The 27,835-nt window shown below is 38.5% G+C and overlaps 1 protein-coding gene across 2 annotated transcripts in view; it reads left to right on the forward strand.

Annotated features, from left to right (window-relative positions):
* Window positions 1-350: 350 nt before the first annotated feature.
* The window catches only part of LOC104232208 (DEAD-box ATP-dependent RNA helicase FANCM), a 45,444-nt gene continuing 17,959 nt past the window's right edge, over window positions 351-27,835 (forward strand). Inside the window, exons 1-14 of one of the 2 annotated variants that reach the window (XM_009785351.2) lie at window positions 351-485; window positions 569-682; window positions 770-896; window positions 2,007-2,150; window positions 3,352-3,434; window positions 3,556-3,670; window positions 15,242-15,333; window positions 16,564-16,618; window positions 16,711-16,832; window positions 16,916-17,029; window positions 22,417-22,613; window positions 22,820-22,950; window positions 24,332-24,392; window positions 24,493-24,563. In XM_009785351.2, the coding sequence (XP_009783653.1) occupies window positions 438-485; window positions 569-682; window positions 770-896; window positions 2,007-2,150; window positions 3,352-3,434; window positions 3,556-3,670; window positions 15,242-15,333; window positions 16,564-16,618; window positions 16,711-16,832; window positions 16,916-17,029; window positions 22,417-22,613; window positions 22,820-22,950; window positions 24,332-24,392; window positions 24,493-24,563 (1,474 nt within the window). In that variant the 5' untranslated portion in view covers window positions 351-437. Of the gene's footprint in view, window positions 486-568; window positions 897-2,006; window positions 2,151-3,351; window positions 3,435-3,555; window positions 3,671-15,241; window positions 15,334-16,563; window positions 16,619-16,710; window positions 16,833-16,915; window positions 17,030-22,416; window positions 22,614-22,819; window positions 22,951-24,331; window positions 24,393-24,492; window positions 24,564-27,835 lie in introns of both variants that reach the window. The other variant, XM_009785349.2, reaches the window with a different exon arrangement.

Below are 27,835 nucleotides of genomic sequence, written 5' to 3' on the forward strand. Positions count from 1 at the left end.
CGAACTTCCCGAAATTCAATTCCAACTATGCGTACAAGTCATAAAACATGAAGTGAAGCTACTCAAGGCCTCAGAACGTTGAACGACGGTCTAGAGCTCAAAACATCGGTCGAGTCGTTACAATTTAAAATAGAGTATGGCTCTCGAGGTCATAATTTACAAATTTGAAACATTTTCAAAAATTATTTTGACAACTTTACAAGTTTAAAATTTGAACCAATGTTGAAATCCAATTTTACACGTTGATTTAATATTTTAATACCTTAATGTTGTTTTCTCGAAATATAATATGCAATACAAAATAGAAGGAATTTTTCTAAGTAATGAAAAATTGGGGAAAATTCCCTGGCGCTATTTTCCAGTTTCCCACATTCAAAGTGCCCTTATAAGTTTCCCTCCGTTGCTTCCTTCTCCATTACACTATTCTCCATTCCCCAATGCCTTCTTCATCCACAGTTATCCACACAATCGACGACGACGACGACGTGCTCTCTCTCTCTCTCTCTGTGTGTGTGTGTGTGTGTTTCCTTTGTTTTCAACTACTAACCCTCATGCTATTTTCCTACAGGAATTTGATTGGGACTTAGCTGTGAAAGAAATCGATGGGGCTTTAGAAGCAACAGCAATTTCCAACAGACCATTTTCTTCTAATTTTGCTTCTACTTCTCATTCAAATCACCAAGTTAAGGAAACCCATAAGTACCCTTTTGCTCCTTCTTCTTCAAGACAATCCACACTTGATAAATTTTTCCAAAATTCCACCAAACAGGACAATCGAAACGGGCTCGGACAAAAGAACGAAGATGATTTTGAATCTTGTGGGCCCAGTGAATCATCTCAGGGCCCTAATGATGTGAAGATTGATCCGGAGGCTGCAAAAACTTGGATTTTCCCAGGTTCTTTTTTTTTTTTCACTGTTTTTTTTTGGTTATAGTTCATCAATATCTTGTTTTAATTTATATTTTTACATATTTATGTTCTCTAGAAGTCAAAAAGTGCCAGCATTTTTGAGTGTTTTACTTTATGTTTCGCGGATTCTTCATTTGACTTGATGTACATGTCCCAAATGAGATACTGTAATATTTATCATTCCAATTAAAATAAACTTAGGTAAAAGCTGAATGTGTTTGTTCTCATCGTAGACGTAGGTTTGGCAGTTAGTTGTTGATTGGGCTTTTTAAGAATTAGTAAATACTCTCTATGTTCCAATTTATGTAAAGAAAGAAGATTTTTGAAACTTGTGGTCTAAATTAAACCATAAATATCTGTGCGGCTAAAAATCATCTCATTAAGGATAAAATGAGAAGTGTATTGTTAGATTGTCTCTAAATATAGAATCGTGTCATTCTTTTAGGACAAACTAAAAAGGAAATACCATCACATACATTGGGACTGCGGGAGTACCATTTGTTGTGACCCAAGGGGACGACTGAGTGGTTTAGGTGTACAAGTACAACTTGGAGATCCCATGTTCGAATCTTAACTATAATACTCAGTAGTATCTTTTCATCCATGTTGAGCAGGTTGACCTGCCAACTGTGCATGTGGGCTGTAGTAGGCTGCCAAGTGAATTAGTCGAGGCCCATATATGTTGGTCGAGCCCTACGATTATCAAAAGAAAGGAAAAAAGAGAAAAACCATGTATTATATTTGATCTTGGTTAATCTATTGTTATCCTTATACCAAAACTAGCAATGTGGGAGAAGGTGAAAATTATTGTATGTTGCTTTTGAGAAATAATTATAATTTTGTTAGTGATGTGCAACTGCATTTTTCTTCTTCTTTCCTTTTAAGACCTTTTTGTTAAATTTTAAGCATGCTATCTCTGTTCTCTAACATGATATTTAAGCAAATTGCCAATATTGACGAGTTATGCTGCTTGAATGAAACTTTTGCATGGATAGTCATAAGCTCTATGATGTAACTGTCACTATCTTTTAGATAAAGCATTGTAGTAGTTTCTTGGAATGAAGACTCATGTTCAGTTAACTTTATTTTTCCTGCAGTCAATTTCGATCGTCGTGATTATCAATTTTCTATCATCCAGACTGCTCTTTTTAGCAATACCTTAGTGGCATTACCCACAGGTCTTGGGAAGACATTTATTGCTGCTGTTGTAATGTATAATTATTTCAGATGGTTTCCAGAAGGTAATGCAGTGCTACATCTATCGTATTTCTTATTCTTTTAAACTTGTCACACACTATTTCCGGTAACTACTCTCGTCATGTCTCCACATTGAAGAGCTAGTTTTTGAGAAGCAAGATTAATCTCAGCTGAATCTGCTGAAATTTTGAGCTATAAAAAAGTGACAAGTAGGTGCTTTGAACATAAGAATTTACTCCCCCCATCCCAATAAACTCAACCTAAATTAACCTCTACATTTATGTAGAGTAAAATGTTGAATAAACTGGGAAGTTTAAATAATGGTTTAAATCGTGAAATGGTTAGTAGCGTGTCATTGGTACTTTGCTTTTCTCTTATACTCATTGGGCAGTTCAGATGGACTTCAACCTTCTATCCCAACCAATCTCAAAAGGGGCGAGATGGAGATTCATTTTCTGCCCCCAGTGAGATGGGATGTAGTGAGCCCCTAGTCTGTTGCTGGTAGATCTAATGGGATACTGGACATGAAAGATCCCAAGCCGGAGAAATGCATGGCTCCCTGGCGGTTCATGGGATGGATGTTCGCATTCCTCCGCATGATCTAACACTACCTCGTTCATCCAGATGCCAAATGAAGTTGAACAAGTGTGATATGAGTAGTTCTATAGCAGACTTAGGTCTCCATGCTCTCTCTTCACTCTGTCCTCTTTCTCTTGATGACATCTTTTACAATTTCAACTCTCTTGCACCCTGTATAACAAAGAACAAAAAGATTTGTTTTGAAATAAGTGTTAAGAACTTAGTCATGATATATATACATCACAATGAACTTCGAGCATTTTGATTCATAGACTTCAATTGTTAAGCTCTTACCATTGCCAATGATCATTTTGATTTAAATGGACCTCTGTCAGCAGCTAATTCTACTTGTTATATTTTGCTTTGACTTTTCATTGTACTGTTCATAGTTCTTGTATTTTGAGTGCACATCTTGTGCTAACAACTGTGAAATATTATGCAGCAACATTATTAGGCTAGATACTTCATTTTATGCATTTTCAAGTTTGTGAACAAAGGAAATTTTGTTTTGAGTTTTAAGATGCCTGAATCCTGATGAGCCCTTCACTTACTAATGATGGTCCTGTTTTTTTTTTATATATATATATATATATATATATATCGGCTGAGAAGATATTTTAATCCAAACCTTTGGATTAACTGTTCTGGATGGTGTCCCAATGGCAGGGAAAATTGTTTTTGCAGCTCCTTCACGCCCACTTGTTTTGCAGCAGGTGGAAGCATTGCATAAGTTTGTAGATATTCCACAAGTAAGCTAGAAGTTTGTTCTGTTTTCTATTATTTCTATGTTGTTTTTCTAATCCTGTGTCCTAAAAGAGCAAATGTACTGTTATTTATATTTTAAGACATTTGTTGCTAAATTGATTACAGGAGTGCACAATTGATCTGACAGGTCAAACAAATCCGTCGAGAAGAGCGAGCTTATGGAAAGAGAGACGAGTTTTCTTTGTTACTCCACAAGTGCTGGAGAAGGATATACATTCTGGTGACGTTCTTCACTCTGGTGCTGATACAATTTTAAAAGTGTTATATAGTTTTCGCGTATTCAAGGTTTACCCCTTCCACATGATTTGTGCTTTCATGAGAGGAAATAGAACTTAACTGCGGTGACTTATTTGAATTTCTGGATGTGAATGTACATGCTAGAGGAAAGTGTCACTTATATTGTATAATTGGATCACTTTCGGGTCAACAACCGTAATCACTCTTAACAGAGGTGTTGAAAGCACGTCTAAAACTGAATTTATATAATTTGTATTTTTTGACATACTTTTGGAGGTATTTTCACTTAATAACTCTACACTTTCTGTAGATAATAGCTATTTAACTAACACCGTGATTACGCCTTTCTTGTTTTGAAGAAAAATCAGATGTAATTATTTACCAGAAGCTTGAGGACACTATTATATTAAGCATTCTAGGTTCGAACAAGAATGAATATAGGTTAATGCTTGGCCCAAACAGAATTATTCTGCTTAGATACTATCTAAATATGCAAAAAGAAAACGTAGAAGAGGCATCAGACATTGAAGTTGTTAAGCTGTAATAAGTTTAAGTATGTTTACTTGACAATGACCACTTTGAGCATATCTCGTTCAGGTTTGATAACACACAAAAATTTGTTATTTGCTTCACGGCTTTTAACAGTTTAATAACTGCTTGAATGACCCTGGCAAGAGGGGCATGAATGACCCTAGCAACAATGATCATAACGGTATGTCTTAGGGAATGTGGGATGGATATTGTTTGTGTTTTGGAGAAAAAATGGAAAACGTGACAAATGGTGTTGTGAGGAGTATTTGGGGTGGAAAGTGGGTGAAACATGATGCTATCCCATCTAGGGTGTTCGCAGGGGGATACTTTTATTATGGGATGAGAAAAAAAATGAAGTTATGGAAACTAAGAAGGGTGAGTTATGTATATCAGTGAGATTTCAAAATTATTGGAATGTGGTGAAGTGGGATTTCAGGGGAGTGTGCTCCTAGGGAGGGCTTGAAGGCGGTATTTTGGGAAGAGATGACTAATATATGGGAGAGTGGGACATTCCATGGTTGGTGGGAGGGGATCTCAATACTATCTGATAGTCGGGGGAGGGAAGGGGACCATAGCCGGGAGAGGGAGGGGAGCAGGGGGTTTACGAGGGCTATGGAGGAGTTTTTGGAGTTTATCGATAACCAGTTTCTTGTTTACCTTCCTTTAACAGTTGCTAGATTCTCTCAGTCTAGATCGGAAGACTCTTTTTCTAGATCAAGACTTGACAGATTCTTGGTGTCCAATTTTTGGGATGAGATGAATCTAGGGCTGGGTATATATCGGGTATAACCGATAGCCCGAATCGATAAAATGCTATTGGGTTATCGATATCGGGTTATTAGGTAAATAATTTGATAACAGTTTAATATTATTTGACTATTGGGTTATTGGTTCGAGTCTCAGTTTGCCCAATTTTGTTAAGGTTTAATCGATAACCGAATAAGCTTTAACAAAAATATAATTTTACCCACTGTATATAAAGCCACCTTATTACTTCATTCTCTCATTCTCTTAATTCTCTCGGCAGTTACTCTTAATCTTCTCACCTTAATCCTTAGAATAAGTTTTAAACTTTTCTGAATTTCTCATCTTAATTCTTCAGTTAAAATTTTTAGTTGTAAACTTTAAATAATTAATTGTTTAGATTTTTAGTTTTGCTATTTGTTTCTTTTGTTGCAGTGATTCTTTAGTATTTACAAGATTAGCATTTTATTATTTTTCTGTGAGTTATGCCTGCCCGCAGTGAGATAGTTAGTAAGATTAGATTGTTGAATGTCTTATTCCTTACTCCTACTAACTTATAACTTTGAAAATTGAGATCATTCATTGGGATTTTCATATGCAAGAAGTTGAAATTTAATCCCTCTTTTCTTAAGAGCAAAAATTCAGTTTCTTTCTCTTAACATTATGATCACGATTTCTGTAATAAAAACATGAAATTTTTGGATATATTTTATTCTTATCGGGTAAACCAATAACCGAACCAGTAAGGATCGTTAAACGATACCCGATAATCGATATCTTATCGGTTCGGTTATCGGTTTAGTATATTTATAAACCGATAACCTATATGCCGAACCGATAACATTCACAACAGAACCGAACCGAACCAACCGATGCCCACCCCTAAATGAATCTGAATGTAATTCTGGTTCCTTTCCCTAGATTGACATTAGACCATTCACCTATTATGCTAGATGGGAGGGGGGGGGGAGGAAGGAGGGCGAGAGATCCTTTTAGATTTGAAAATATATGGTTGAAGGCGTCGGACATAGGGAAAGAGTGGCAGGGTGGTGGAGTAGTTATGTAGTGATAGGGAACTCGTCTTTCCGACTTGCAAGGAAACTAAAGATGCTTAAGAGATTTGGCAGGGTAGAGGTGAAGATAAAAAAGGTCATTCACGAGGTCAGGGAGTTAGAGATGGTAGAAAGGAAGACAAGGTTGGTGAATAGGGAAAAGGTGAGGGAGGAGTTAAAAAGAGCTAGCTTCTTTGGCTATAGCTCATAAGATTAGTTGGAGGCAAAAATCGAGGGTGTTATGTTTGGAGGAGGGGACTTGAATACAAATGTTTCCACAAGGTTGCGGTGGCTAATGGGAGGAGAAACTCATAGACTCAGTAGAGATAAATAGGGTGGTGCATGAGGGTCTGGAGGTAGGTGAGCTATCGTGGTTTCTAATGAACAATTATTTATGGAGGAGGCAGATTGGAGGGCTATTCTAAGGGGTTTTGAGTTTAAACATATAGGGGAATAGAAAAGTGGATGGTTAAAGAAGACTATTAGAGAATACTAGGTGAAGAAGACAGTTGAAAGTTGTGTAGGGGATAAAGCTCTAGGACCAGACGGTTTCACCTTAGTATTTTTCTAGTAGTGTTAGAAACTATTGCAGCTTTCTAGAGTACGGGGGAGTTCGAAAAAAGTTTCAATGCCTCTTTCGTTGTCATCATTCCGAAAAGATAGGAAGCATCGAGTATAAAGGTTTATAGACCTATTGTTCTAGTAGGGAGCATTTATAAGATAGGTATTGGATGAGACAATATCTACTTCGCAAAATGCTTTTATGGAAGGTAAACAAATTCTAGATGCAACATTGGTGGCTAATGAACTGGTTGATTCGAGAAGAAAGAAAGGGGAACCGAGGATTTTGTGTAAATTGGATTTTGAGAAAGCCTATGATCATGTTAATTGGGAGTTCCTTGATTTCATTATGTTGAGGATGGGATTTGGGGCAACATGGAAATAAATCAAGTTTTGCATTTCAACTGCCAAGTTCTCTGTCCTCATGAATGGTAATCCATGCGGGTTCTTTGGTTGCATGAGAAGAATGAGACAGAACGACCTACTTCGTATATATTTTTCATTTTAATGATGGAAGCATTGAGTAGAATGATGGATAAAGCTGTAGTAGGGGGTTACTTAAGTGGTTTTTCTGCAGCGACGAGTGGTCAAAGTATTGTAAGGATATCTCATCTATTATTTGCAGATGATACTTTAGTGTTTTGTGATGTTGATAGAGCCTAGTTGTCTTATATGAGACAAGTGCTGATACAGTTCCCATTGGTGTCGAGCCTAAAGATCAACCTTAGAGAATGCGAGATTATTTCAGTGGGGTGCAGAGAATATGGAGGTCCTAGCACATGTCAGGAATTGTATGACCGGGGTTCTTCAACTACTTGCTTGGGCTTACCGCTAGGTGCATCTAACAAAAACCTAGCGGTTTGGAACCCGGTAATAGAGAGGGTAGACAAAAGGCTCGCAGGTTGGCAAAAGAGGTACTTATCCAAAAGGAAAAATGAATTGTTAACTAAGAGTACACTATTGGGTATTCTTACTTATTTCATGTCCGTGTTACAGGCTCCGATTGGCGTTACTAGGAAGTTAGAAAACTTCAGAGAGATTTTCTATGGCATGGCTCAAGTGGGGAGAGGAACTCACTTGGTTAATTGAGAGATTGTTACCACACCGCAGTGTTGTAAATAGCGCTCGCCTCAGCGCTAATAGCATGAGGCGAGGCGAGCTGCCATCACTATTTTACAGTGTGGCGTAGCGTTTTCAACACTATCAGTACACTATTGTTACCATGCCTCTGCCTTTGTAGCGTGTGGCGACCTGTAGCGTCGCTTTTTGCAAAAAAGTAAAGAAGAAGGCAGTAGCAGCGGTCTGTTAAAACAAAAAATTAGGGCTCGCGATTTCTTTACTCTTTCTCCTTCAAGTCGACAACAAACCTATAACAGACCAGCTCTTTTCTTTCTTCTTTCTTCATCAGGTATGCTTCTCTTCATCTCTTTTCTTCTTTCTTCTTCTCATTTCTTCTTTCTTCGAGTTTCAGTTCTGTGACTCTGTCCAATTTTTTTTTCCTTCTTTCTTCTCTGTTCTCTCTTCTTTCTTTTAGTTTTGGGCTCTGTTTTTAATCGCTGTTACTCTGTTTTTTCTTCCTTTTGCTTGTTAGTATGAATCTACTATAGCTATATATTGAGTTTTTAATTTTTGAAAATTGATATATTTATTAATATATTGTTGCTATTTGAGTTTTTAGTTATATATAGAATATTTTATTTTTTTGTATAAATTGTCGCTTCACAGCAAAAAGGCAAGCGCTTCGCTGCTCGCCTCTCGCCTCAGTGAAGCGGACCCTCGTTGCTATTTATCGCCGCACGCTATCCAAAACACTGCTACACCGAAGTGTTGTGTAGACTTGGGATAAAAAATCTAAGAGTTTTCAACAAGGCGTTAGTGACAAAGTGACTACGGAGATTTGGGGTAGAGGTGGAGGCTTTTTGGAAGGGGTAATTGCAGAGAAGTATGAGGTGTTGGAAGGGGGGTGGAGGACTTAAAATGTCACTTCCTTTTGGGTGCAGGTTATGAAGAAATATTATAAAAGGGTGGAAATTTTTTAATTGAAATATATCATTCAGGGTGGGTGATGGGAAGAAGATAAGTTTTTGAGATCACAGGTGGTGCGAGAGCAACACATTGAGAGTCACGTATCTGAACATACAATATTTCAAGCCAAAAGAAGATGCCAGTCTTACGATTGTGGAGCTTATAAGGGGGAGAAATGCAATGGGACTTGAGATTTAGGAGGAACTTGCAAGACTGGGAGGTAGAGGAATATCAAACTTGCTCGTATTGTTTCACAATAAAAAAATGTCACAGGATAGACATGATGCATGGAGATTGGAGGCGGGAAAAATAACGTTTTTTCCATTAAGTCCTATTATGAGTAGCTTCTGATGAGAGAGGAGCCATCCTTTCCACATAATTCGGTATAGATTCCATAAGTAACGAGAATGGTAGGTTTCTTCACTTGGCTAGCTATGAGACGAGTGATTTTGACGGCGGAGAATTTGAGGACGAGGAAGATTACTTATGTTAGCTAATGCTTCATGTTTAAAGAATCAGGAGAGAATGTGAATTACCTCCTTTTACATTGTTGTATAACATCTTACTTGTGGTGGAAAATTTTGAGATGGTATGGCATGGAGTGGGTGATGCCGGGCAGCATAATAGAAACAATTTTAGCTGGGTTTTAGAAGACGGAAGAGAAGACACATGACATGGGTTGTTGCTCCCCTAGCACTTATGTGGATCGTATGGAAAGAGAGGAATAGGAGAGCCTTTGATGGAGTAGAGAAAGATCTTGTACTTTTGAGGAATAGCCTTTCTTCACTTATTGCTTTTTGGTGCACCCACGAGGTTCATTTATGTATAGATGGTTGAATGACATCTATAGAAAACCATATCTTTTTGTAGGGTTTTCTATCTTTTCTGTTTACGTTGTGTATAGGGCATCTTCTTGCCCTTTGTTTTTAATCAAATTATTACTTTATCCCCCTCCCCCCCCAAAAAAACTATTTGGCTTGCATCTGATTATGGATTTTCCTATTCATCAGTATGGTCATTGGCTGTTCCTTCCTGATATTTTTAGTTCCATGATTATTGTGCATAGCATGTATTGTCATTGGTGTCCATCATGGAGGTGATTTCATTCTTTAGGGGTGTGAGAAAGCACCGGGAGAAAATATGATATTATTAACATATATTGACAATGATACAATGAGCCATATATAGATATATATAATACATGTCCTACTCCTAATACATATGAGATTAGGGTTATTTACTACTATTTAACTACCAAATTAACACTTCCCTTCAAGCTGGTGCATATAAATTATATGTACCGAGCTTGTTACATATATAACTAATACGAGGACCAGTGAGAGACTTGGTGAAAATATCAACAAGTTGATCATTCGACTTCACAAATTTTGTAGCAATATCTCCTAAGAGTATCTTTTCTCTGACGAAGTGACAATCAATCTCAATGTGTTTAGTCCTCTCATGGATCACCAGATTTGATGCAATATGAAGGGCAGCTTGATTATCGCTCACAAGTTCCAGCTAGCCGATTTCACCAAATTTCAACTTCTTGAGCAATTGTTTGTTCCAAATTAGCTCACATGTTGCCATAGCCATTGCTCGATGTTCTGCTTCTGCACTAGATCGATCAACTACATTCTGTTTCTTGCTCTTCCAAGACACCAAATTGCCTCCTACTAAAACACAATATCCAGACTAGAACGTCTGTCAGAAGGTGATCCTGCCCAATCAACATCTGAGTATCCAACGATCTGCTCATGGCCTCGATCCTCAAACAATAACCCTTTGCTTGGAGCTGATTTTATATACCGAAGAATGCGGGCAACTGCATCCCAATGACTATCACAGGGAGAATCCATAAACTGACTTACAACGCTCACAAGAAAGGAAATGTCAGGTCTAGTCACTGTGAGATAATTTAATTTACCAACCAACCGCCTATATCTTGCAGGATTGCTTAGCGGCTCCCTTGTCCTGGCAGAAGTTTAGAATTCGGATCCATCGGAGTGTCAATCGGTCTACAACCTGTCATTCCTGTCTCCTCAAGAATGTCTAAGGCATACTTCCGTTGTGATATCACAATATCTGAGCTAGACTAAGCGACCTCAATACCCAGAAAATACTTTAGTTTGCCCAGATCCTTTGTCTGAAAGTGTTGAAAGAGATGTTGGTTCAATTTAGTAATACCATCCCGATCATTGTCGGTAATAACAATATCGTCAACATAGACCACCAGATAAATACAAAGACTCGAAGCAGAACGCCGGTAAAACATAGAGTGATCAGCTTCACTTCGTGTCATGCCAAACTCCTGGATAACTGTGCTAAACTTACCAAACCAGGCTCGAGGAGATTGCTTTAAACCATAAAGTGACCGGCGCAAGTGACATACAAGGCCACGAGACTCCCCCTGAGTAACAAACCCAGGTGGTTGCTCCATATAAACTTTATTCTCAAGGTCACCATGTAAAAAAGCTTTCTTAATGTCCAGCTGATAGAGAGGCCAATGGCGAACATCAGCCATGGATAGAAAAGGGCGAACTGATGCTATCTTAGCCACGAGAGAGAATGTATCACTGTAATCGAGCCCAAATATCTGATTATATCCCTTGGCAACAAGACGGGCCTTAAGACTATCAACCTTGCCATCCGGACCAACCTTGATTGCATACACCCAACGACAACCAACAGTAGATTTGCATGAAGGAAGAGGAACGAGCTCCCAAGTACCACTCGTATGTAAAGAAGACATTTCGTCAATCATAGCCTGTCAACATCCTGGATGAGACAATGCTTCACCTATAAACTTAGGGATGGAAACAGAGGACAAAGAACGATATAAAAGCATAATAGGGTGATGACATATGATGATAACTTAAACCGACATAATGGGGATTAGGATTAAGTGTGGTTCGTATACCTTTCCGAAGTGCAATCGGTGTACTAGGAAGAGACAAGTCCGCAGTAGGAGCAGGGTCAGGTATAGGACGTGAATCAACTGAGCCTGATGCTGGGCGCGGACGACGATGATAAGTCAAGAGTGGTGTTTCTGTGGCTGGGGATCTAGGAGGAGCCATACTAGACTCCCCAACGGTTGGAATGAGTAAGACATCTGTGGCGGAAGGTGAAAGAGGAGCTATAGTAAACACCTCAAAGGTCGGTATATGTAAGACCTCAGATATATCGAAGTGGTCAGAAGAGGTAAAGAAAGGTTTAGACTCAAAAATGTGACGTAAGTTGACATAAGGTACCTACGAAGGTCAGGTGAGTAACAATGATATCCCTTCTAAACACGAGAATAACCAAGGACGATACACTTGAGAGCACAAAGAGCTACTTATCTTTCCCAGGGGCTAAGTTATGAACGAAACAAGTGCTCCCAAAAACACGAGGGGGAAGAGAGTATAAGGGTGACTGGGAAACAATACTGAATACAGAATCTAATTCTGGATGGGAGATGAAGGCATCCGATGAACCAAATAACAAGCTTTGAGAACTGCATCGCCCCAAAAACGCAACGGAACATGAGATTCAGTGAGAAGTGTGTGAGCAGTCTCAATGAGGTGCCTATTCTTTCTCTCTGCAACCCTATTTTGCTGAGGGGTTTAAGGACAAGAGGCCTGATGAATAATTCCTTGAGAAGTCATAAATTGCTGAAATTGAGAGGATAAATATTCTAAGGCATTATCACTACGAAAAGTGCGAGTAGAAACACCAAATTGATTTTTGATTTCAGCACAAAAATTCCGGAATATAGAAAATAACCCATAACGATCTTTCATTAAGAAAAGCCAAGTACATCTTGAATAATCATCAATGAAACTAACAAAATAACGAAATCCCAAGGTTGAACTGACACTACTAGGACCCCATATATCAGAATGAACGAAAGAAAAAACAGACTCCGCATGACTCTCAATACTACGAGGAAAGGAGGCTCGGGTATGTTTCCCGAGCTGACACGACTCACAATCTAATCTAGATAAACTAGACAAACTAGGCACCATCTTCTGAAACTTGGATAAACTTAGATGTCCTAAACGTTTGTGAATTAGGTCTGGAGGATTTGTAACTAGACATGCCTTGGAGGAATTGAGTGAGTTAAGGTAGTAAAGGCCTTCTGATTCAAGCCCTGTTCCAATCGTCTGTCCCGTACTGCGGTCCTGCATAATAATAGAATCATCAATAAAATATATACCACAATGGAGGGCACGAGCCAAACGACTAACAAATGCAAGACTAAAAGGACAACCATGGACATAAAGAACGAAATCTAGAGTGACAGAGGGTAGGGGATTAGCTTGTCCAACTCTATTTGCTTTAGTTTGAGACCCATTGGCTAAAGTACTAGTGGGAAGAGACTGTGAATACACAATATTTGACAAAAGGGATTTATTACATAGATATGATCAGAAGTGCCCGAGTCCACGACCCATGGTCCAAGAGTACTAGATTGGGAAATACAAGCAAAAGAATTACCAGCAACAGAAGTGTCAGTCTGAGCAATAGAGGCTGCTGGTGGAGATGTCTGCTTACTTGCTCGATACTGAAGGAACTCATTATATTCCCCTTCAGATAAAGAAAATCCTTGGTTACCTATAGTCTCGGTCTGAGCAACATAAGTATTTTTGGGTGGACGATCATGTAAAGAATAGCACACGTCACAAGTGTGTCCAAGTTTATGACAATAAGAGCACTTGGGTCTAGATCTTCCAAAACGACCTCTTCCTCGTCTATACTCCATAGTTTGAGATGCCCGATTGTTCACTATCTGGGATGCAAGAACAGACGAGTCAAGTGTCTGTGATGAGATCACTGGGTGACTTGGTGCTGCAGCAAGGCGAAGTAATCGAGAATAATTCATCAACTGTGGGGACAGTCGGACTAGCCAAAATCTGATCGCGTACTGAGTCAAGATCATTAGGAAGTCCAGCAAGAGTAAGAACTAGAAACATCTTTTGTCGCTGCTCTTGTTGCTTTTCAACACTAGCAGAAACTGACATCAACTTCTCAAATTCCTCCATTACTGTTTGTACTTGTCCCAAGTAAGTAGACATATCTAATTCATGTTTCTTTAACTTTGTCATCCGCGATATCACATCATAGAAACGAGATATGTCATTAGTGTATAAAGTGCGAGCCTTTTCCCAAACCAAATAACATGTTTGGAATGGACGAAACAAGGGCATCAACTTGGAATCAATAGATCGCCACAGAATACTGCATAATTGAGCATCGATCTTCTCCCAAAGTGCTTTGGCCTTTTCATCTCCTTCGCTAGACTTCTTGATTAAATGATCTTGAATACCTTGACCTTTACACCCCAACTCGACAGACGAAGCCCAAACTAAGTAGTTTGAACTTCCCATTAAAGGTTCTGAGGTAATCATAACACCGGAACTGCCAGAGCTCGGGTTTTTAGACCCGAAAGCATCAACTCCCAAAGACGTCGTTGGATTGAAGAGAGGTCTATGAAATTATCACCAAATAACAGAAAGAATCAATTGAAAACTCGCTGAAACAGACGAAGGAGACACTGTTTTTGCCGGAAAATTACTATAGCTGCCGGGAAAAATCAGTGTAATCACCGGAAAAAACTCAAAGTGGTCAGAATAAAACGAAAACAATATGGGTGAGGTCGGAATTGGTAGACGACCCAACTGTTATGAAGAAACTTTTTCAAAAAATGGCCGGAAGTGGCTGTAAGCGCCGGCACGTGAGCTCACGCGTGAGCTTCTGGTGGCGCGTGGGGGTGCGTGAGGAGGCTGCTGCCGGAGATTTTTACTGGGGTTTGGTCGCCGGACAGTGGTGACTCTAGTGGTAGTGTTGGATTTTGCACAACACTGACAGAGACAACGCAGACGCAAACAACCTTGAAAAAGTCGTCGGAAAAAGACTTCCGGTGACTGATTTCTCTTCCCGGAATCGCTGGAATTTATGCACATTGTAAATCTCTCACGAGTGATCTGATACCACGTGAAAAGGAGAAACTATGATATTATTCACATATATTGACAATGATACAATGAGCCCTATATATATAATACATTTCCTACTCCTAATACATATGGGATTAGGGTTATTTACTACTATTTAACTACCAAACTAACAAGGGGCTACCAAATGAGTCAACTTCATTCTTTAGAGGTTGGGATATCTATAGTCTAGTTAATGCTTATGGTGCCTTTTCCTAGTTCACAAGTCACTGCATGCTTTATTGGCAAACTTGATTGCTATTCCATCTTGAGTTTAAATAGAGCTTATCTTGTGTTGTTTCGGAATATAGAATATGGTGTACACAAGGGATTGTTTTTCAATGGTCGGAGTTTAATATATGATTGTAATAGCCAATAGCTCACGCCCCAGATAGATCTAACACAGCAAATAAATGCTGTTGGTGTAGCTTTTGGTTTTAGTTCTTTTATAGTGCCTGAATGGGAGTTATGTTCAAAAGTTTTTGCTAGCACATCAACCATATGAGTTTGAATGAATTAATTTGAAGAAGTATTTAATGACTAGAGGTTGCATGCACATTTGAATGTATTTCCTTTTGATTATGAGAATTGTAAACCTCATAACTTTGAAATTTCCGTTCTTAGACCATATTGAACGTTTATGAAATTATATCTGTAAAATCACAGGAATATGCTTCATGAGACATCTAGTTTGCTTGGTAATCGACGAGGCTCATCGCGCAAGTGGAAATTACTCTTATTGTGTAGTAGCTCGCCAGGTTTGTCATTCAGTTTGTTTTTATGTTCTAGCTTTCTGATATGATTCTTAATGTATCTGTCAACATGAGACTATTTTGTAACTTTATGAGTTGCTTTGCCACGTGAATTTAACCTGGTACCTGTTTATAGTTGTTCTCTCCTTTCTGTTGATAATCAGTATATCTAAAAAAATCTATATAACTGTGAAATATGTTCAACATTCTCTCTGTGTGGACTATTTACTATTTAGAGATGCATGCGATACCTATTCTTCGGGAGGTGAGACAAAGAGAAAGGTGATCACCGGCTCCCCTTTTTGATGTTTCACCCTTTCACCGCATGTAAGCTTCTAAAATCTGGACAGTTTATCAACAATTTGGAATTCTGCACCTCCACAAGTAATTATTACAATGATGTGGAGCAGCATGAATCCTTTTTTAATAGAAAGAGGAAATCAGAAAATCTGAAGTCATCGATGTAACTTTTTAGCAACTACAGTAGTTTTATTCATGAATTACACCACCAAGATGGTACCGTCTTAGTAAAAAAAGTATCATGGATTTGATTCCTCAAGTGTGGATGAAATAGAGGAGATGCAGTATGATTCTATGTCGGTTGCGAGAGACATTTTACACCAAGATTTTCGATAGGGTAATCACCCATGTACTCGGAATATAGAAAATCAAGAAGACAAATCTATAGATATTCAAGAGTATGGGACCAAAAAGTTCATCACGCTCCCAAAATGTAAAATAAAATTTTGAAAACATCTATACATCAAACTTGTGAACTACTGTGACAGTTGCTCTATTTGGTCGAATCTGTCATTGTGATAACTGAAAGAAAGGAATTGCGGAAATAATTTAGTTGCTTTTTTGCTTTATGTAGAAGTTGAAACCCATTGTTGGTCTAGTGCCAGCTTTACATACCTAATTCAGCATTCTACCTCAGATTCTTGTTCTGCCTTTTTCTTGCTAAAGTCAAATCCTTGGCCCACTCCTTGGTCCATTTCTAACTGGGCAGGCTTCTCTTAGTTCCAAGTGCAAATGCTTATTTTATTTTTTCAAGCTCCATTTTGATGTACATTTTTAATCCGGTGTCCAAATATAAGGGAAACATTTAGAGGTAGTATTAGATTATCATGCCATTTCCTGTTAAACTTTCTATAAAATATGTCGAATTTCCATATCAATTCCTCAATTTATCTCCATTTGGTTGGTGAAAATTCAACTTTTTTGATTTATTTGTAGTTGATGGCATGTAATGTCCAAGTCAGGATATTAGCATTAACTGCAACACCTGGGTGTAAGTTACTAATTATCTGCTGGACTTTGTTGGAATTTAAATTGGTTTCATGTCTTATGTCACCCTTCTTACTGGGATCTTCCATATGTTAGCTAAACGGCAGGCAGTTCAGAACGTGATCGATAACTTGCAAATATCAACACTTGAATATCGAAATGAAACTGACCCAGATGTGCTCCCATATGTGCATGCTCGAAAGATTGAACAGATAACGGTCTAAATATATCTCCCTTGGGCTCTTTGCTGAACCTTTTTTTCCGTTGTTTATGTTCAAAAATTTTCAAATCATGCTTTCAGGTTCCCATGGGCAAAGATGCTGATGAAGTTGGTGAACTCCTCTTGAAAGTCATATGCCCATTAGTGAATCGGCTTAATGCATATGGGCTACTACTGAATAGAGACTACCGGACAGTATGGCTACTATTACTTGAAAATTCTTTAGATGTTTTCTTTTGACTATGATGTAGTTGTTTGCTACATTTTTGGGGATGTGCTGTTCTGACTAGTCAGTCAGCGAAGTTCAGGTATAGGATAGTTGTTCAATGAAGTCTGTCATTATCCTCTTTCCACGCTTTCTTCCTATTTTTGTTCTGGTTATGTTTTTCTTACGTATTTGCATTTCTCAGTGGATTATAGTGATACAATCTATTGTTGAAGAGATGCTAATGCCTCCATGTGGCTCCTATCCTGCAAGACTTGAAAAAATTGTTTGATGCTAAGGCCCGTATAGTGTACTTTGGCATAGTTAGTAGCTGCAAAAGTAAAATGTCTATTTTATTTTGTTAAAGAGTTGAAAATAAAATTTTAAGTTCTAAATTTGATTTAATGTCATTAGTTAGTGTTAGATATGTAGTCTTGTCCCACATTGAAATAGGAGTAGTATGTTTTTGTATAGTATAGCTATAAATAAGGACCTCTTGTATTGTATTGAGCACACAATATATCAATATATATCATATTTTCGCCCGTTCCTTCTCACATGGTATGAGCTATCGTGAGAGATTTATCGCTGTGCATAAATTCCAGCGATTCCGGGAAGTGAAATCAGTCATCATAACCTTTTTTCCGGCGACTTTCAAAGTTGTTTTGTGTCTACTTTATCTCGGTCAGTGTTGTGCAAAAAATCTAACACTACCACAAGAGTAGTCACTGTCCGACGACCAAACCTCAGTGAAAATCTCCGGCGGTACTGTAGCTGTCCGAAGAAAATTTTCCGGCGATGTTCCGACGTCGCGTGGGCCACCTTCCCCCCATTTTTTTGCGATGACTCTTCAAGACAGATTGTTCCCCTTGCAATTCCTAGCCTACCCATCCAGGTTACACCAAATTTCGACCACTTTTATATTTTTTCGGCGTGAATAGTGATTTCAAAAGTGGACTTCCGGCCATTTTTTGAAAAGGTTCCTGCAGAACAGTTGGGTCGTCTGTTAATTCCGATCCTACCCCTACTGTTTTTATTTTATTCCGATCACTTTGAATTTTTTCCGGTAGCTACAGTAACTTTTCGAACTTTCCTAGAGTTACAGTATTTCTGGAGTGAACAGTGATTTCCGCCGCAGAACAATGTTCTGTTTTCCTGCTGTAAACAGTGTTTTCTCAGCAATTTCTTCAGTTTTCCCAAGAGTTACTAATTTTCACTATTTCAAGTTAACCCTACTACTATTAATTGTAGCGACATGGGAACCGATGCTTCAAATAGTCGGATGGTTTCTTTAGTGGATTATTTTGAGTTTCTTCAGTACAAAGCAGGTAAGCGGACATCTTCTGAGATAGCTTCCGTTGTTCAGACAAGTAATAGCTTGACTTGTGTCTCTCAATCTTCATCCTCTGAGTCTTGGGTCATTGATTCAGGTGCATCAGATCATATTTCTGGTAACAAATCTCTTTTCACTACTATTTCGTATTCTCAATCTCTTCCAAGAGTCACAATGGCCAATGGGTCTCAAACCATGGCAACTGCAATAGGTCAAACAAGCTCAATTCGTTCTTTACCTTTAGATTCAGTTCTTTATGTCCCTAATAGTCCTTTTAATCTCATAGCTGTTAGTCGCCTAGCTAAATCACTTAAATGTGCCGTTTTATTTCTTGATGACCATGTTTTTATACAGGAACGCAGTACAGGGTGGATCATTGGTACCGGGCGTGAATCAAATGGACTTTATTACCTTGTCCTTGCTAAATCACATGGACTCACATCTTGTCTTCCTTCAACAACTTGTCCTCTTACTGATTCACCAAATTTATTACATAAACGGTTGGGACATCCTAGTTTGTCAAAACTTCAGAAAATGGTACCTGGTTTATCTCACTTGTCAGCTCTAGAGTGTGAGTCTTGTTAGCTCGGTAAGCATACTCGCTCTCATTTTCCTCGACGTATTGATAATCGAGCAGAGTCACCTTTTACTTTAGTCCATTCAGATGTTTGGGGTCCTAGTCGGGTCAGTTCTACCTTAGGATTCCGCTACTTTGTTAGTTTCATTGATGACTATTCTAGGTGCACCTGGATATTTTTGATAAAAAATCGATCTGAGTTGTTTTCTATTTTTTAGACCTTTCACGCTGAAATTCAAACTCAATTTGGGGTTTCTATTCGCACATTTCGTAGTGATAATGCCCGAGAGTATTTGTCTTTCCCATTTCAGCAGTTTATGAAATCTCATGGGATTATTCATCAAACATCTTGTCCGTACACATCTCAACAAAATGGGGTAGCTGAAAGAAAGAATAGACATCTTATTGAAACTGCTCGTACCCTACTCATACAATCTCATGCTCCGTTGCGTTTTTGGGGGGATGCAGTTCTTACATCTTGTTATCTTATTAATCGTATGCTATCTTCAGCTATCCAGAACCAAGTTCCATTCTCTGTTATGTTTCCCCACTTACCTTTGTTCTCTCTTCCACCCTGTGTCTTTGGAAGCACTTGTTTTGTCCATAACCTTACTCCAGGAACAGATAAGTTAGCTCCCCGTGTTCTTAAGTGCGTATTTCTTGGTTTCTCGAGAACGTAAAAGGGGTATCGATATTATTCTCCTCACCTCCAGCGGTACCTTATGTCTGCTGATGTTACCTTCTTTGAAACCCAATCATACTTCACAGGTCCAGGTAATCACTTAGATATTTCTGAGGTACTACCAATCTCTTCTTTTGGAGATTTAGTCACTATCTCCCATCCATCTTCCTCTACATCTCCAGCTCCACCACCTATAGCTCCCGTTCCACCATCTATAGCTCCAGTTCCACCACCTATAGGTCCAATTCCTCCACATAATCCAGTTCAACCTTCTGCAGCTCCGCCACTCTTGACTTATCATCGCCGTCCACATCCAGCATTAGGCCCAGGTGATTCACGTCCTGCATCAGATTTTGCACCTACTGCGGACTTGTCTCCTCTTAGTCAACCAATTGCACTCCGCAAAGGTGTACGGTCCACACTTAATCCTAATCCCCACTATGCTGGTCTAAGTTATCATCGTCTGTCGTCACCTCATTTTGTTTTTATATCTTCTTTGTCCACTGTTTCTATTCCTAAGTCTACAGGTGAGGCACTATCTCATCCTGAATGGCGACGGCTATGATTGACGAGATGTCTGCTTTACATGCGAGTGGTACTTGGGAGCTTGTTCCTCTTCCTGCAGGTAAGTCTATTGTTGGTTGTCGTTGGGGTTATGCAGTCAAAGTCGGCCCGGATGACCAGGTTGATCGGCTTAAGGCTCGTCTTGTTGCAAAAGGATATACTCAGATTTTTGGGCTTGATTATAGTGATACTTTCTCTCCCGTGGCTAAAGTAGCATCTGTTCGTCTTTTTTTGTCCATGGTTGTTGTACGTCATTGGCCTCTTTATCAGTTAGACATTAAGAATGCTTTTTTCCACGGTGATCTTGACGAGGAAGTTTATATGAAACAACCACCTGGTTTTGTTGCTCAGGGGGAGTTTAGTGGTTGTATATGCAGATTGCGCAGGTCACTCTATGGTTTGAAATAATCCCCTCGAGCCTGGTTTGGTAAGTTCAGCACAATTATTCAGGAGTTCGGCATGACTCGTAGTGAGGCTGATCACTCTGTGTTTTATCAGCATTCTGCTCCGAATCTGTGTATTTATCTGGTGGTTTATGTTGATGATATTGTTATTACTGGCAACGATCAGGATGGTATTACTAATTGAAGCAACATCTCTTTCAGCACTTCCAAACTAAGGATCTGGGCAGACTGAAGTATTTTCTAGGTATTGAGGTCGCTCAGTCTAGCTCAGGTATCGTTATTTCATAGCGGAAGTATGCCTTAGACATTCTTGAGGAGACTGGAATGATGGGTTGCAGATCTATTGACTCTCCTATGGATCCGAATGCCAAGCTTCTGCGTGGACAGGGGAAGCCTCTTAGAGACCCTACGAGATATAGGTGGTTGGAAAATTGAATTACCTCACAGTTACTAGACCTGACATTTCTTTTCCGGTGAGTGTTGTAAGTCAGTTTATGAATTCTCCCTGTGATAGTCACTGGGATGCAGTTGTTCGTATTCTTCGGTATATAAAGTCTGCTCCAGGCAAAGGATTACTATTCGAGGATCGAGACCACGAGCAGATTGTTGGGTACACAGATGCTGATTAGGCAGGATCACCTTCTGATAGACGATCTACATCTGGATAGTGTTCTAGTGGGAGGTAATTTGGTCTCATGGAAGAGCGAGAAACAAAATGTAGTTGCTCGATCTAGCGCCGAAGCGGAATATCGGGCCATGACTATGGCAACGTGTGAGTTAGTTTGGGTCAAGCAGTTGGTCAAGGAGTTAAAGTTCGGAGAAATCAGCAGGATGGAACTAGTGTATGATAACCAAGCTGCTCTTCATATTGCGTCAAATCCGGTGTTCCATGAGAGGACTAAACACATTGAGATCGACTGTCACTTTGTCAGAGAAAAAATACTTTCAGGAGATATTGTTACAAAGTTTGTAAAGTCGAATGATCAACTAGCAGATATTTTCACTAAGTCTCTTACTGGTTCTCGTATTAGTTACATGTGTAACAAGCTCGGTACATATGATGTGTATGCACCGGCTTGAGGGGGAGTGTTAGATATGTAGTCTTGTCCCACATTGGAATAGGAGTAGTATGTCCTTGTATAGTATAACTATAAATAAGGACCTCTTGTATTGTATTAAACACACAATATATCAATACATATCATATTTTCTCCCGTGCCTTCTCACAGTTAGTAGTGTATAATTGCCACAAAAATTTAATTGTAAATTTCTGTCTTAAAAATCTTGATATCTTTTCACTAAATTCAAATGTTAGGGGCGTGTAAGCTCTAGTACCAGATTGTATTAGTATAATTCTAGAGGTTTCTACTCTAAACAGATAAGGACCACTTTCCATCTGTGAAATAATAGATCATTAGTAACATATAAGACAAGGGGTCCTATATACTCTTTAAGCAAAATCACGTTTACACAAAGACGTTGAGAATACATTGGAGGAGCAGGGGTTAGTATATGGATAGTAAAATTGAACTATTGGTTTGCTGGTTTATTACGTTTTCCAATTTCTGAAGATTATACAGTCTTTTATTCTTCTAGGGGCTTGACAAATCATGGTAACCATGTTCATATATACATATGGGATGAGCTCTTCTTCCATTTCAGCTATTTCATGTTACTGTTGCCACTACTACTTAAATTGGAATGCACAATCACTAGGTTCTATATATACACACTTGTTCTTTGTTTTTTAATCTTTTATGTAAGTCTATATATATATACTTGATTCTTAAGGTTTGTTTGTCTTGTCCAATTTACAGTTAAGCCCACACCAAGTACTTGAATCACGGTCAAGATTTCGTGAAGCTCCACCTCAAAATTTACCTCAAGTGAAGTTTCAAGATATTGACGGATTACATGGAGTTCTTGTAACACTTTACCATTTACTGAAACTGCTCTCGAGCCATGGAATAAAATCTACATGTGAGATGCTTGAAGAAAAACTGCAAACCAATAAGTGGGTTTTTTACAATAGCATCCTCCAAATAACATACCGCCCCAATGTATTTCTTATATAATGTGACGTTATTCCATTGACCAGCTGCATCCAAGATATTATCATATACGTGTCATGCAGTTATTTTCACCAGTTTTGTACAACTTCTACCTCTTCTTTCTGAAAATTTCTTGTCCGTTTTCTTAATATGTACGTGTCATTTACAGGTTATTTGGACGACATATGAGCAGAAATGAAATTCTTTTGAAAGCAAAGCATTTAATGCAGCAAGTTGTATCTCATGGTGCTCCTAGTCCTAAGTTATCAAAAATGCTGGAAATACTCACCAATCATTTCAGTATGTTACACATCGCAGTGTTCTGTTTCTTTAAGTATTTGTTCATTTTAATTGTTCAATGAGCACCCTGTTTGTCCATACATGCACGCAAAATGGCTTTAAAGCTTGTTTTAATGGGTTTCCGGTTCATATTTTATAAATGAAATTTGATTTTCATCAATAGGTTCGGGAGTTTGGGTATGACATTTGATTTTTTTAAATCTGCAAATTGATTTAGGAAGCTTGTTGGAAGTTGTATATTTTTCCATGTCATAGTAACCACAATAGAAAGAGGCAAATCTAGTGACAGACACATAATCAACTATTATCCTTCAAGTTTTTGGAGAATTATGAGCTAGTTTCATTGTTTCTAATTAAGCTTTTGTTACTTCTTTGGCATATTTTTCAAACTTAACTTTGTTGTTTAGTCCTAGGGACTTCTAGGTGGGCTAGTAGTAGTACATTCTTCCTCCATTTCCCTCTTTCACAAAGCCAACATTTTAACTTGTTTCTTTTGTTACAGTCTTAGCTGTTCGTAAAATTGTTGAACCATGTCAATAAAAGATAAACCCCAAACATGTTTGGGACTGAGGTGTGGTTGTCTTATGTCATCAAAAGATAAATGTTGTCTGCTGATAACTTTGTTCCCTGAGCGGGAGCCTTAAGGTCGCCAAAACAACCATAGAAGAAATTTAGGCCATAGATATATGATTTTGTAATAATTCTTTAATGAACATTGATTTTCACGTTAAAAGACGAACCATGAATGTCTTATGCACATGTTTTGGTGGAGTATCAGCTTCGGGGGTATATTTGCCCACTAGAAAATGACAAACCAAAGTCAAGTTGACTGACAGAAGTGAATATGAAGCATTATTGTTTGCTATTGTGGATTTGAAGTTCATTTGTAGCTTATGGTGCAAACTAGAGTACAGTCAAATATTGGCTAGCGATTTATATTTGGAATGCAGCGAATAGGTATCTCACTCAACCTTTTCTGAGTGGGCTCTAAATTAGCAAGAGGAAATGTCATTTCAAGTGCAGATTGTCAATTGACAGAGATTGGCTTTAGTCTATGCTATGGAAAGTGTGGGGTCCTTGTAATATCAGATACTAAGTAACTAATAGTTTTATAATGTTATTACCAATTCGCGGACCTTATTTTTCATAGTCCTTCTTCATATAGTCAACTATAGTTCTAGGGCTTCTACCTCCTTAAATTTGATAGAAGATGTAGTTTTTTATGATGCTGGAATTTATCATAATCAAGCCGATGGTAGTTAATTATTTAGGATTTTCTTTTATCTTTTTCATAATTTCTCGTTTGGACTCTGGACTTGCTCATAGTAAATATAGCACTCCTGTTTTCGTATTTTCTTTGATATTTGTCCATCTGTTGCAGATAACAATGATCCTAAAAGTTCAAGGGTTATTGTTTTCTCAAATTTTAGACAAAGTGTCAGGTGAAGCCTACATCAGATCCATTCTCACACTTCAATTACTTGATTGCAGCAGTTGGATTCTTTTTACTTTTGAATTCTGAAGGCCTGATTTTGGTTGCAGTGACATATTGCTTGCTTTGAGGAGTTTACCAGATTTTGTTAAAGCTACTGAGTTCATTGGCCAAAGCTCAGGTAACCCTGCCCTATACATTTCAGTGGATCAACTTCCTACTGCATTGGTACTTCATCTTTTTCTTCGTTAGACAACGGATATTTCCTCTTCGAAAAATGCTGTCAGACTGTTCATGTCAATAACGTTAAGAGGTGGACTGGTAATTTCTCCTTATGTGTTTGTTATTATTACCATGTCTGCTGGAATTCAAGGTTTTACATAGCAGTGGCTGCTATTTTTGATGGTATAAGTTGGTCTTCTATCATAATTACAATTTTCTAAACATCTGCTCTAAAGTACCACATATTTATTGCTATTTTCCTGTGTGCTACAAGTTACTACATGATAGAACTGCATCTTTTGGTAGTGGTGTGAGCTTTGGTGCAAGGCCCACAACCAATATGCTTGAGCTACAGAATTTAAGAATGAGTCCTCTAAGCTTGATGATACAGCTATGCAGTATAACTAATTCTCTTTCCCTCCCCTTCAAAACAGAAGAGTAACAGAATGACGTTATATGCTGCCGGAATGCATGATGTAGCCAAAATAAGCTATGATAAGTGTGAGCGAAATTTAGTTTCTGTGCTTTAATCTTTATGACAAAGTTTGTAGCCTCAGTGTTGTAAAAGGCTCACTTGAGATGCGTTTAGTGCCGAAGTTAGGTGACGCTCAGATAGGGCCCTTCGGTACATGAACCGAGGTACTAAGGCAAATGCCTAATAGCCCATGGATCGTCTTTAAGAGGGCAACACTAGATGATAAGTATCTGGCGATGTAATTATATTAATTGTTAACAAAACTTTATGAGCGAATTTTTTAGTGATTAGGTATATAAGAAATTAGAAATTTAGTATCAGAAAACAAGTCGGACATCTCATTTGTTGTTTGTTCAACTTTAGGTATATAAGAAATTAGAAATTTAGTATCAGAAAACAAGTCGGACATCTCATTTGTTGTTTGTTCAACTAAATGCTCCCAGGCACAGTCCCCTAGGACACTCTCTCTCCTACTTTCTAGGATTGTAGAGAAACTTTTCGGCGTCCTGATCTTGCCGGAACATCCTCTTCTTTCTTAAAATCCAAATATATCCTACTGTTTCATTGAGTAAACTAGATTTTATTTTATCCAAATCAGCATTAGTATGAAGGAAAACATTATATACTTTGCGGTGGAGTTCAAATCATACGAGATAGAGAGACGTACAACAAGTGCTGAAGAATGGTTTGAATGGATAGAACATGGAAGGAACCTAATCAGAAGGACTACATTTAACAGAAAAATAATGTTTTGGTTATGTGAAACATGAAAGAAGCGTCAAAGGTGAAAGGGAATTATGTGAAAAGGTGAAAAGGCAAAGATCAAACATCAGAGACATACTGTGCAAGAAATTTCAACAGGTATGGTCGTTATATTGACATCATTAGGGTAATAGGTAGGGGAAGATCGGTCATTATTGTTCCAGAGGTAGCATTCAATGCAGGGTATTGAATGGCTAGATATTGCAATGAAGATAGAAAGGTTCATTTACCGGGGGGGGGTGAGGAGAAATGTCTTTAATGCTTATAGAGGTTGAAGGACTCCAATATTCCAACATTGTCAGGAGCCATAAATGGGTAGGTAGAGAAATAAATGATGCAAGAGTTAATGAAGATGGAGGCATCATTCATATATCTGGAAATTATAAGCACAGTGAGCTGCTGGGTAGGTATTTGGTAGGGTTCTTTCCAGAAGGTAGCCCAGAAATGGCAACTTTATCGGAGGTTCGAAAATGTGCCTCTAATTCTTGGAAGCAAATAAAGGAAATCAACATATACGAGATGGACAAGCACATATTCCTCTTTGAATTCCCATCAAAAGCAACAACCGACCAAGTTCTGAAAATAGAATGGTTCTGGAAGAAACTCAAAGTGAAGCTTCAATGGTGGTGTCCAACGTTGGGAACAATTCCAACTTTTGCAAAAATAACGCACGCATGGATAAGGATAGTGGGGCTTCCCCTCCATCTTTGGTCTCAAACAATGTTCAAAGAAATCGGAGATGTCTGTGGCGGTTGAGTTGAAACAGAGGAGTAAACGGAATTAAAAAACCACTTGAAATGGGCAAGAATAAAGGTCAAATGAGATGGTTCTTCAATCCCTAAAATGATGAAGGTGGAATTTGAAGGAATGGTCTTCGAAATGCAGATTTGGTGTGAATCGCCGACGAGAACCACCACTGGTGAAAATGGAGAAGATAAAGGCTTGAACCAGCGGGTAATAGAGTGCAACAAAAGTACAGAGGGAGGGGCTCGAGGTTATAAAGTAATGACATGACACGAGGTTACTTCGTCTAAACCTAGTACCTCACGTGACATGTCATGTGACTTTTTAAACTCTTATAACAAGGCCAAATAGACTGCTGCTTTAAAGAAAATGGGCCCTGATTTATTGGCCCAAACAATTTCTGAAGAAAAGGTTTTTAATAAGCCCACAGCAAGGTCCAGAACTGACCCCTTTAATGAAGAATTAAAAGCCATCCAGTTCGAGCCTCTTAAGGAAGACCACATTCTAGTGCTGGCGAAGGATTTAAGAGACAAAATCAACAATGAAATAACATAAGAAGGAGAGCAAGAAAAGGGAAAGGAAGAAGAGGAAGAAGGAAGAAATCAGATGGTGCTGATCGAGGATAATGAAACAGTAACCGAGGCAGGAATGAAGGAACATCAGTAGAAACAGAGAAGTGCAGCAACATGCAAATACAAGAAGCAGTTACAGATAGGTGTGATGCATGGGCAATAGAAGAAGCAGTGCCTCTAAACCAACAGTCTCTAGAGCTTGAAGAAGACCTAGAGTTTGAAGCATTTATTTGAGTGCACCAGAACATCATAAAACTCAGTAAAGAATTTGGGTTGGACTTCAATGGTTGCGAAAGAGAAGCTTTGGAATTGTTCATGAAAATTGACAGCAAAAGACAAGTAAATAAAGGGAAAGAAGTATCACCAGTGAACTAGACACCAAAGAAAAAGGGAATCAAAGAATTAAAAGGCCTAGGACTAGGAAGTAATTTCAAGAGCAATGTGACAAGAAGTAGGGGGAATCATTATCAGTCAGATTTAATGTTAGTAAACATATTATCATGGAATGTGAGGGGGCTGAATAGGGTAAGGAAAAGGAGAGTTATTAAAAGCTAGTTACTAGAGTGGAAAGCAGATATAGTTTGTCTTCAAGAATCTAAAATTGAAGGGGATATTAGGGAGATTGTTAGAGAACTTTGGGGTCACAGGTGGGTGAAATATACTCAATTGGAGGCTAGT

Source organism: Nicotiana sylvestris, chromosome 3, assembly GCF_000393655.2.
Source record: "Nicotiana sylvestris chromosome 3, ASM39365v2, whole genome shotgun sequence".
NCBI classification, from domain to species: domain Eukaryota; kingdom Viridiplantae; phylum Streptophyta; class Magnoliopsida; order Solanales; family Solanaceae; genus Nicotiana; species Nicotiana sylvestris.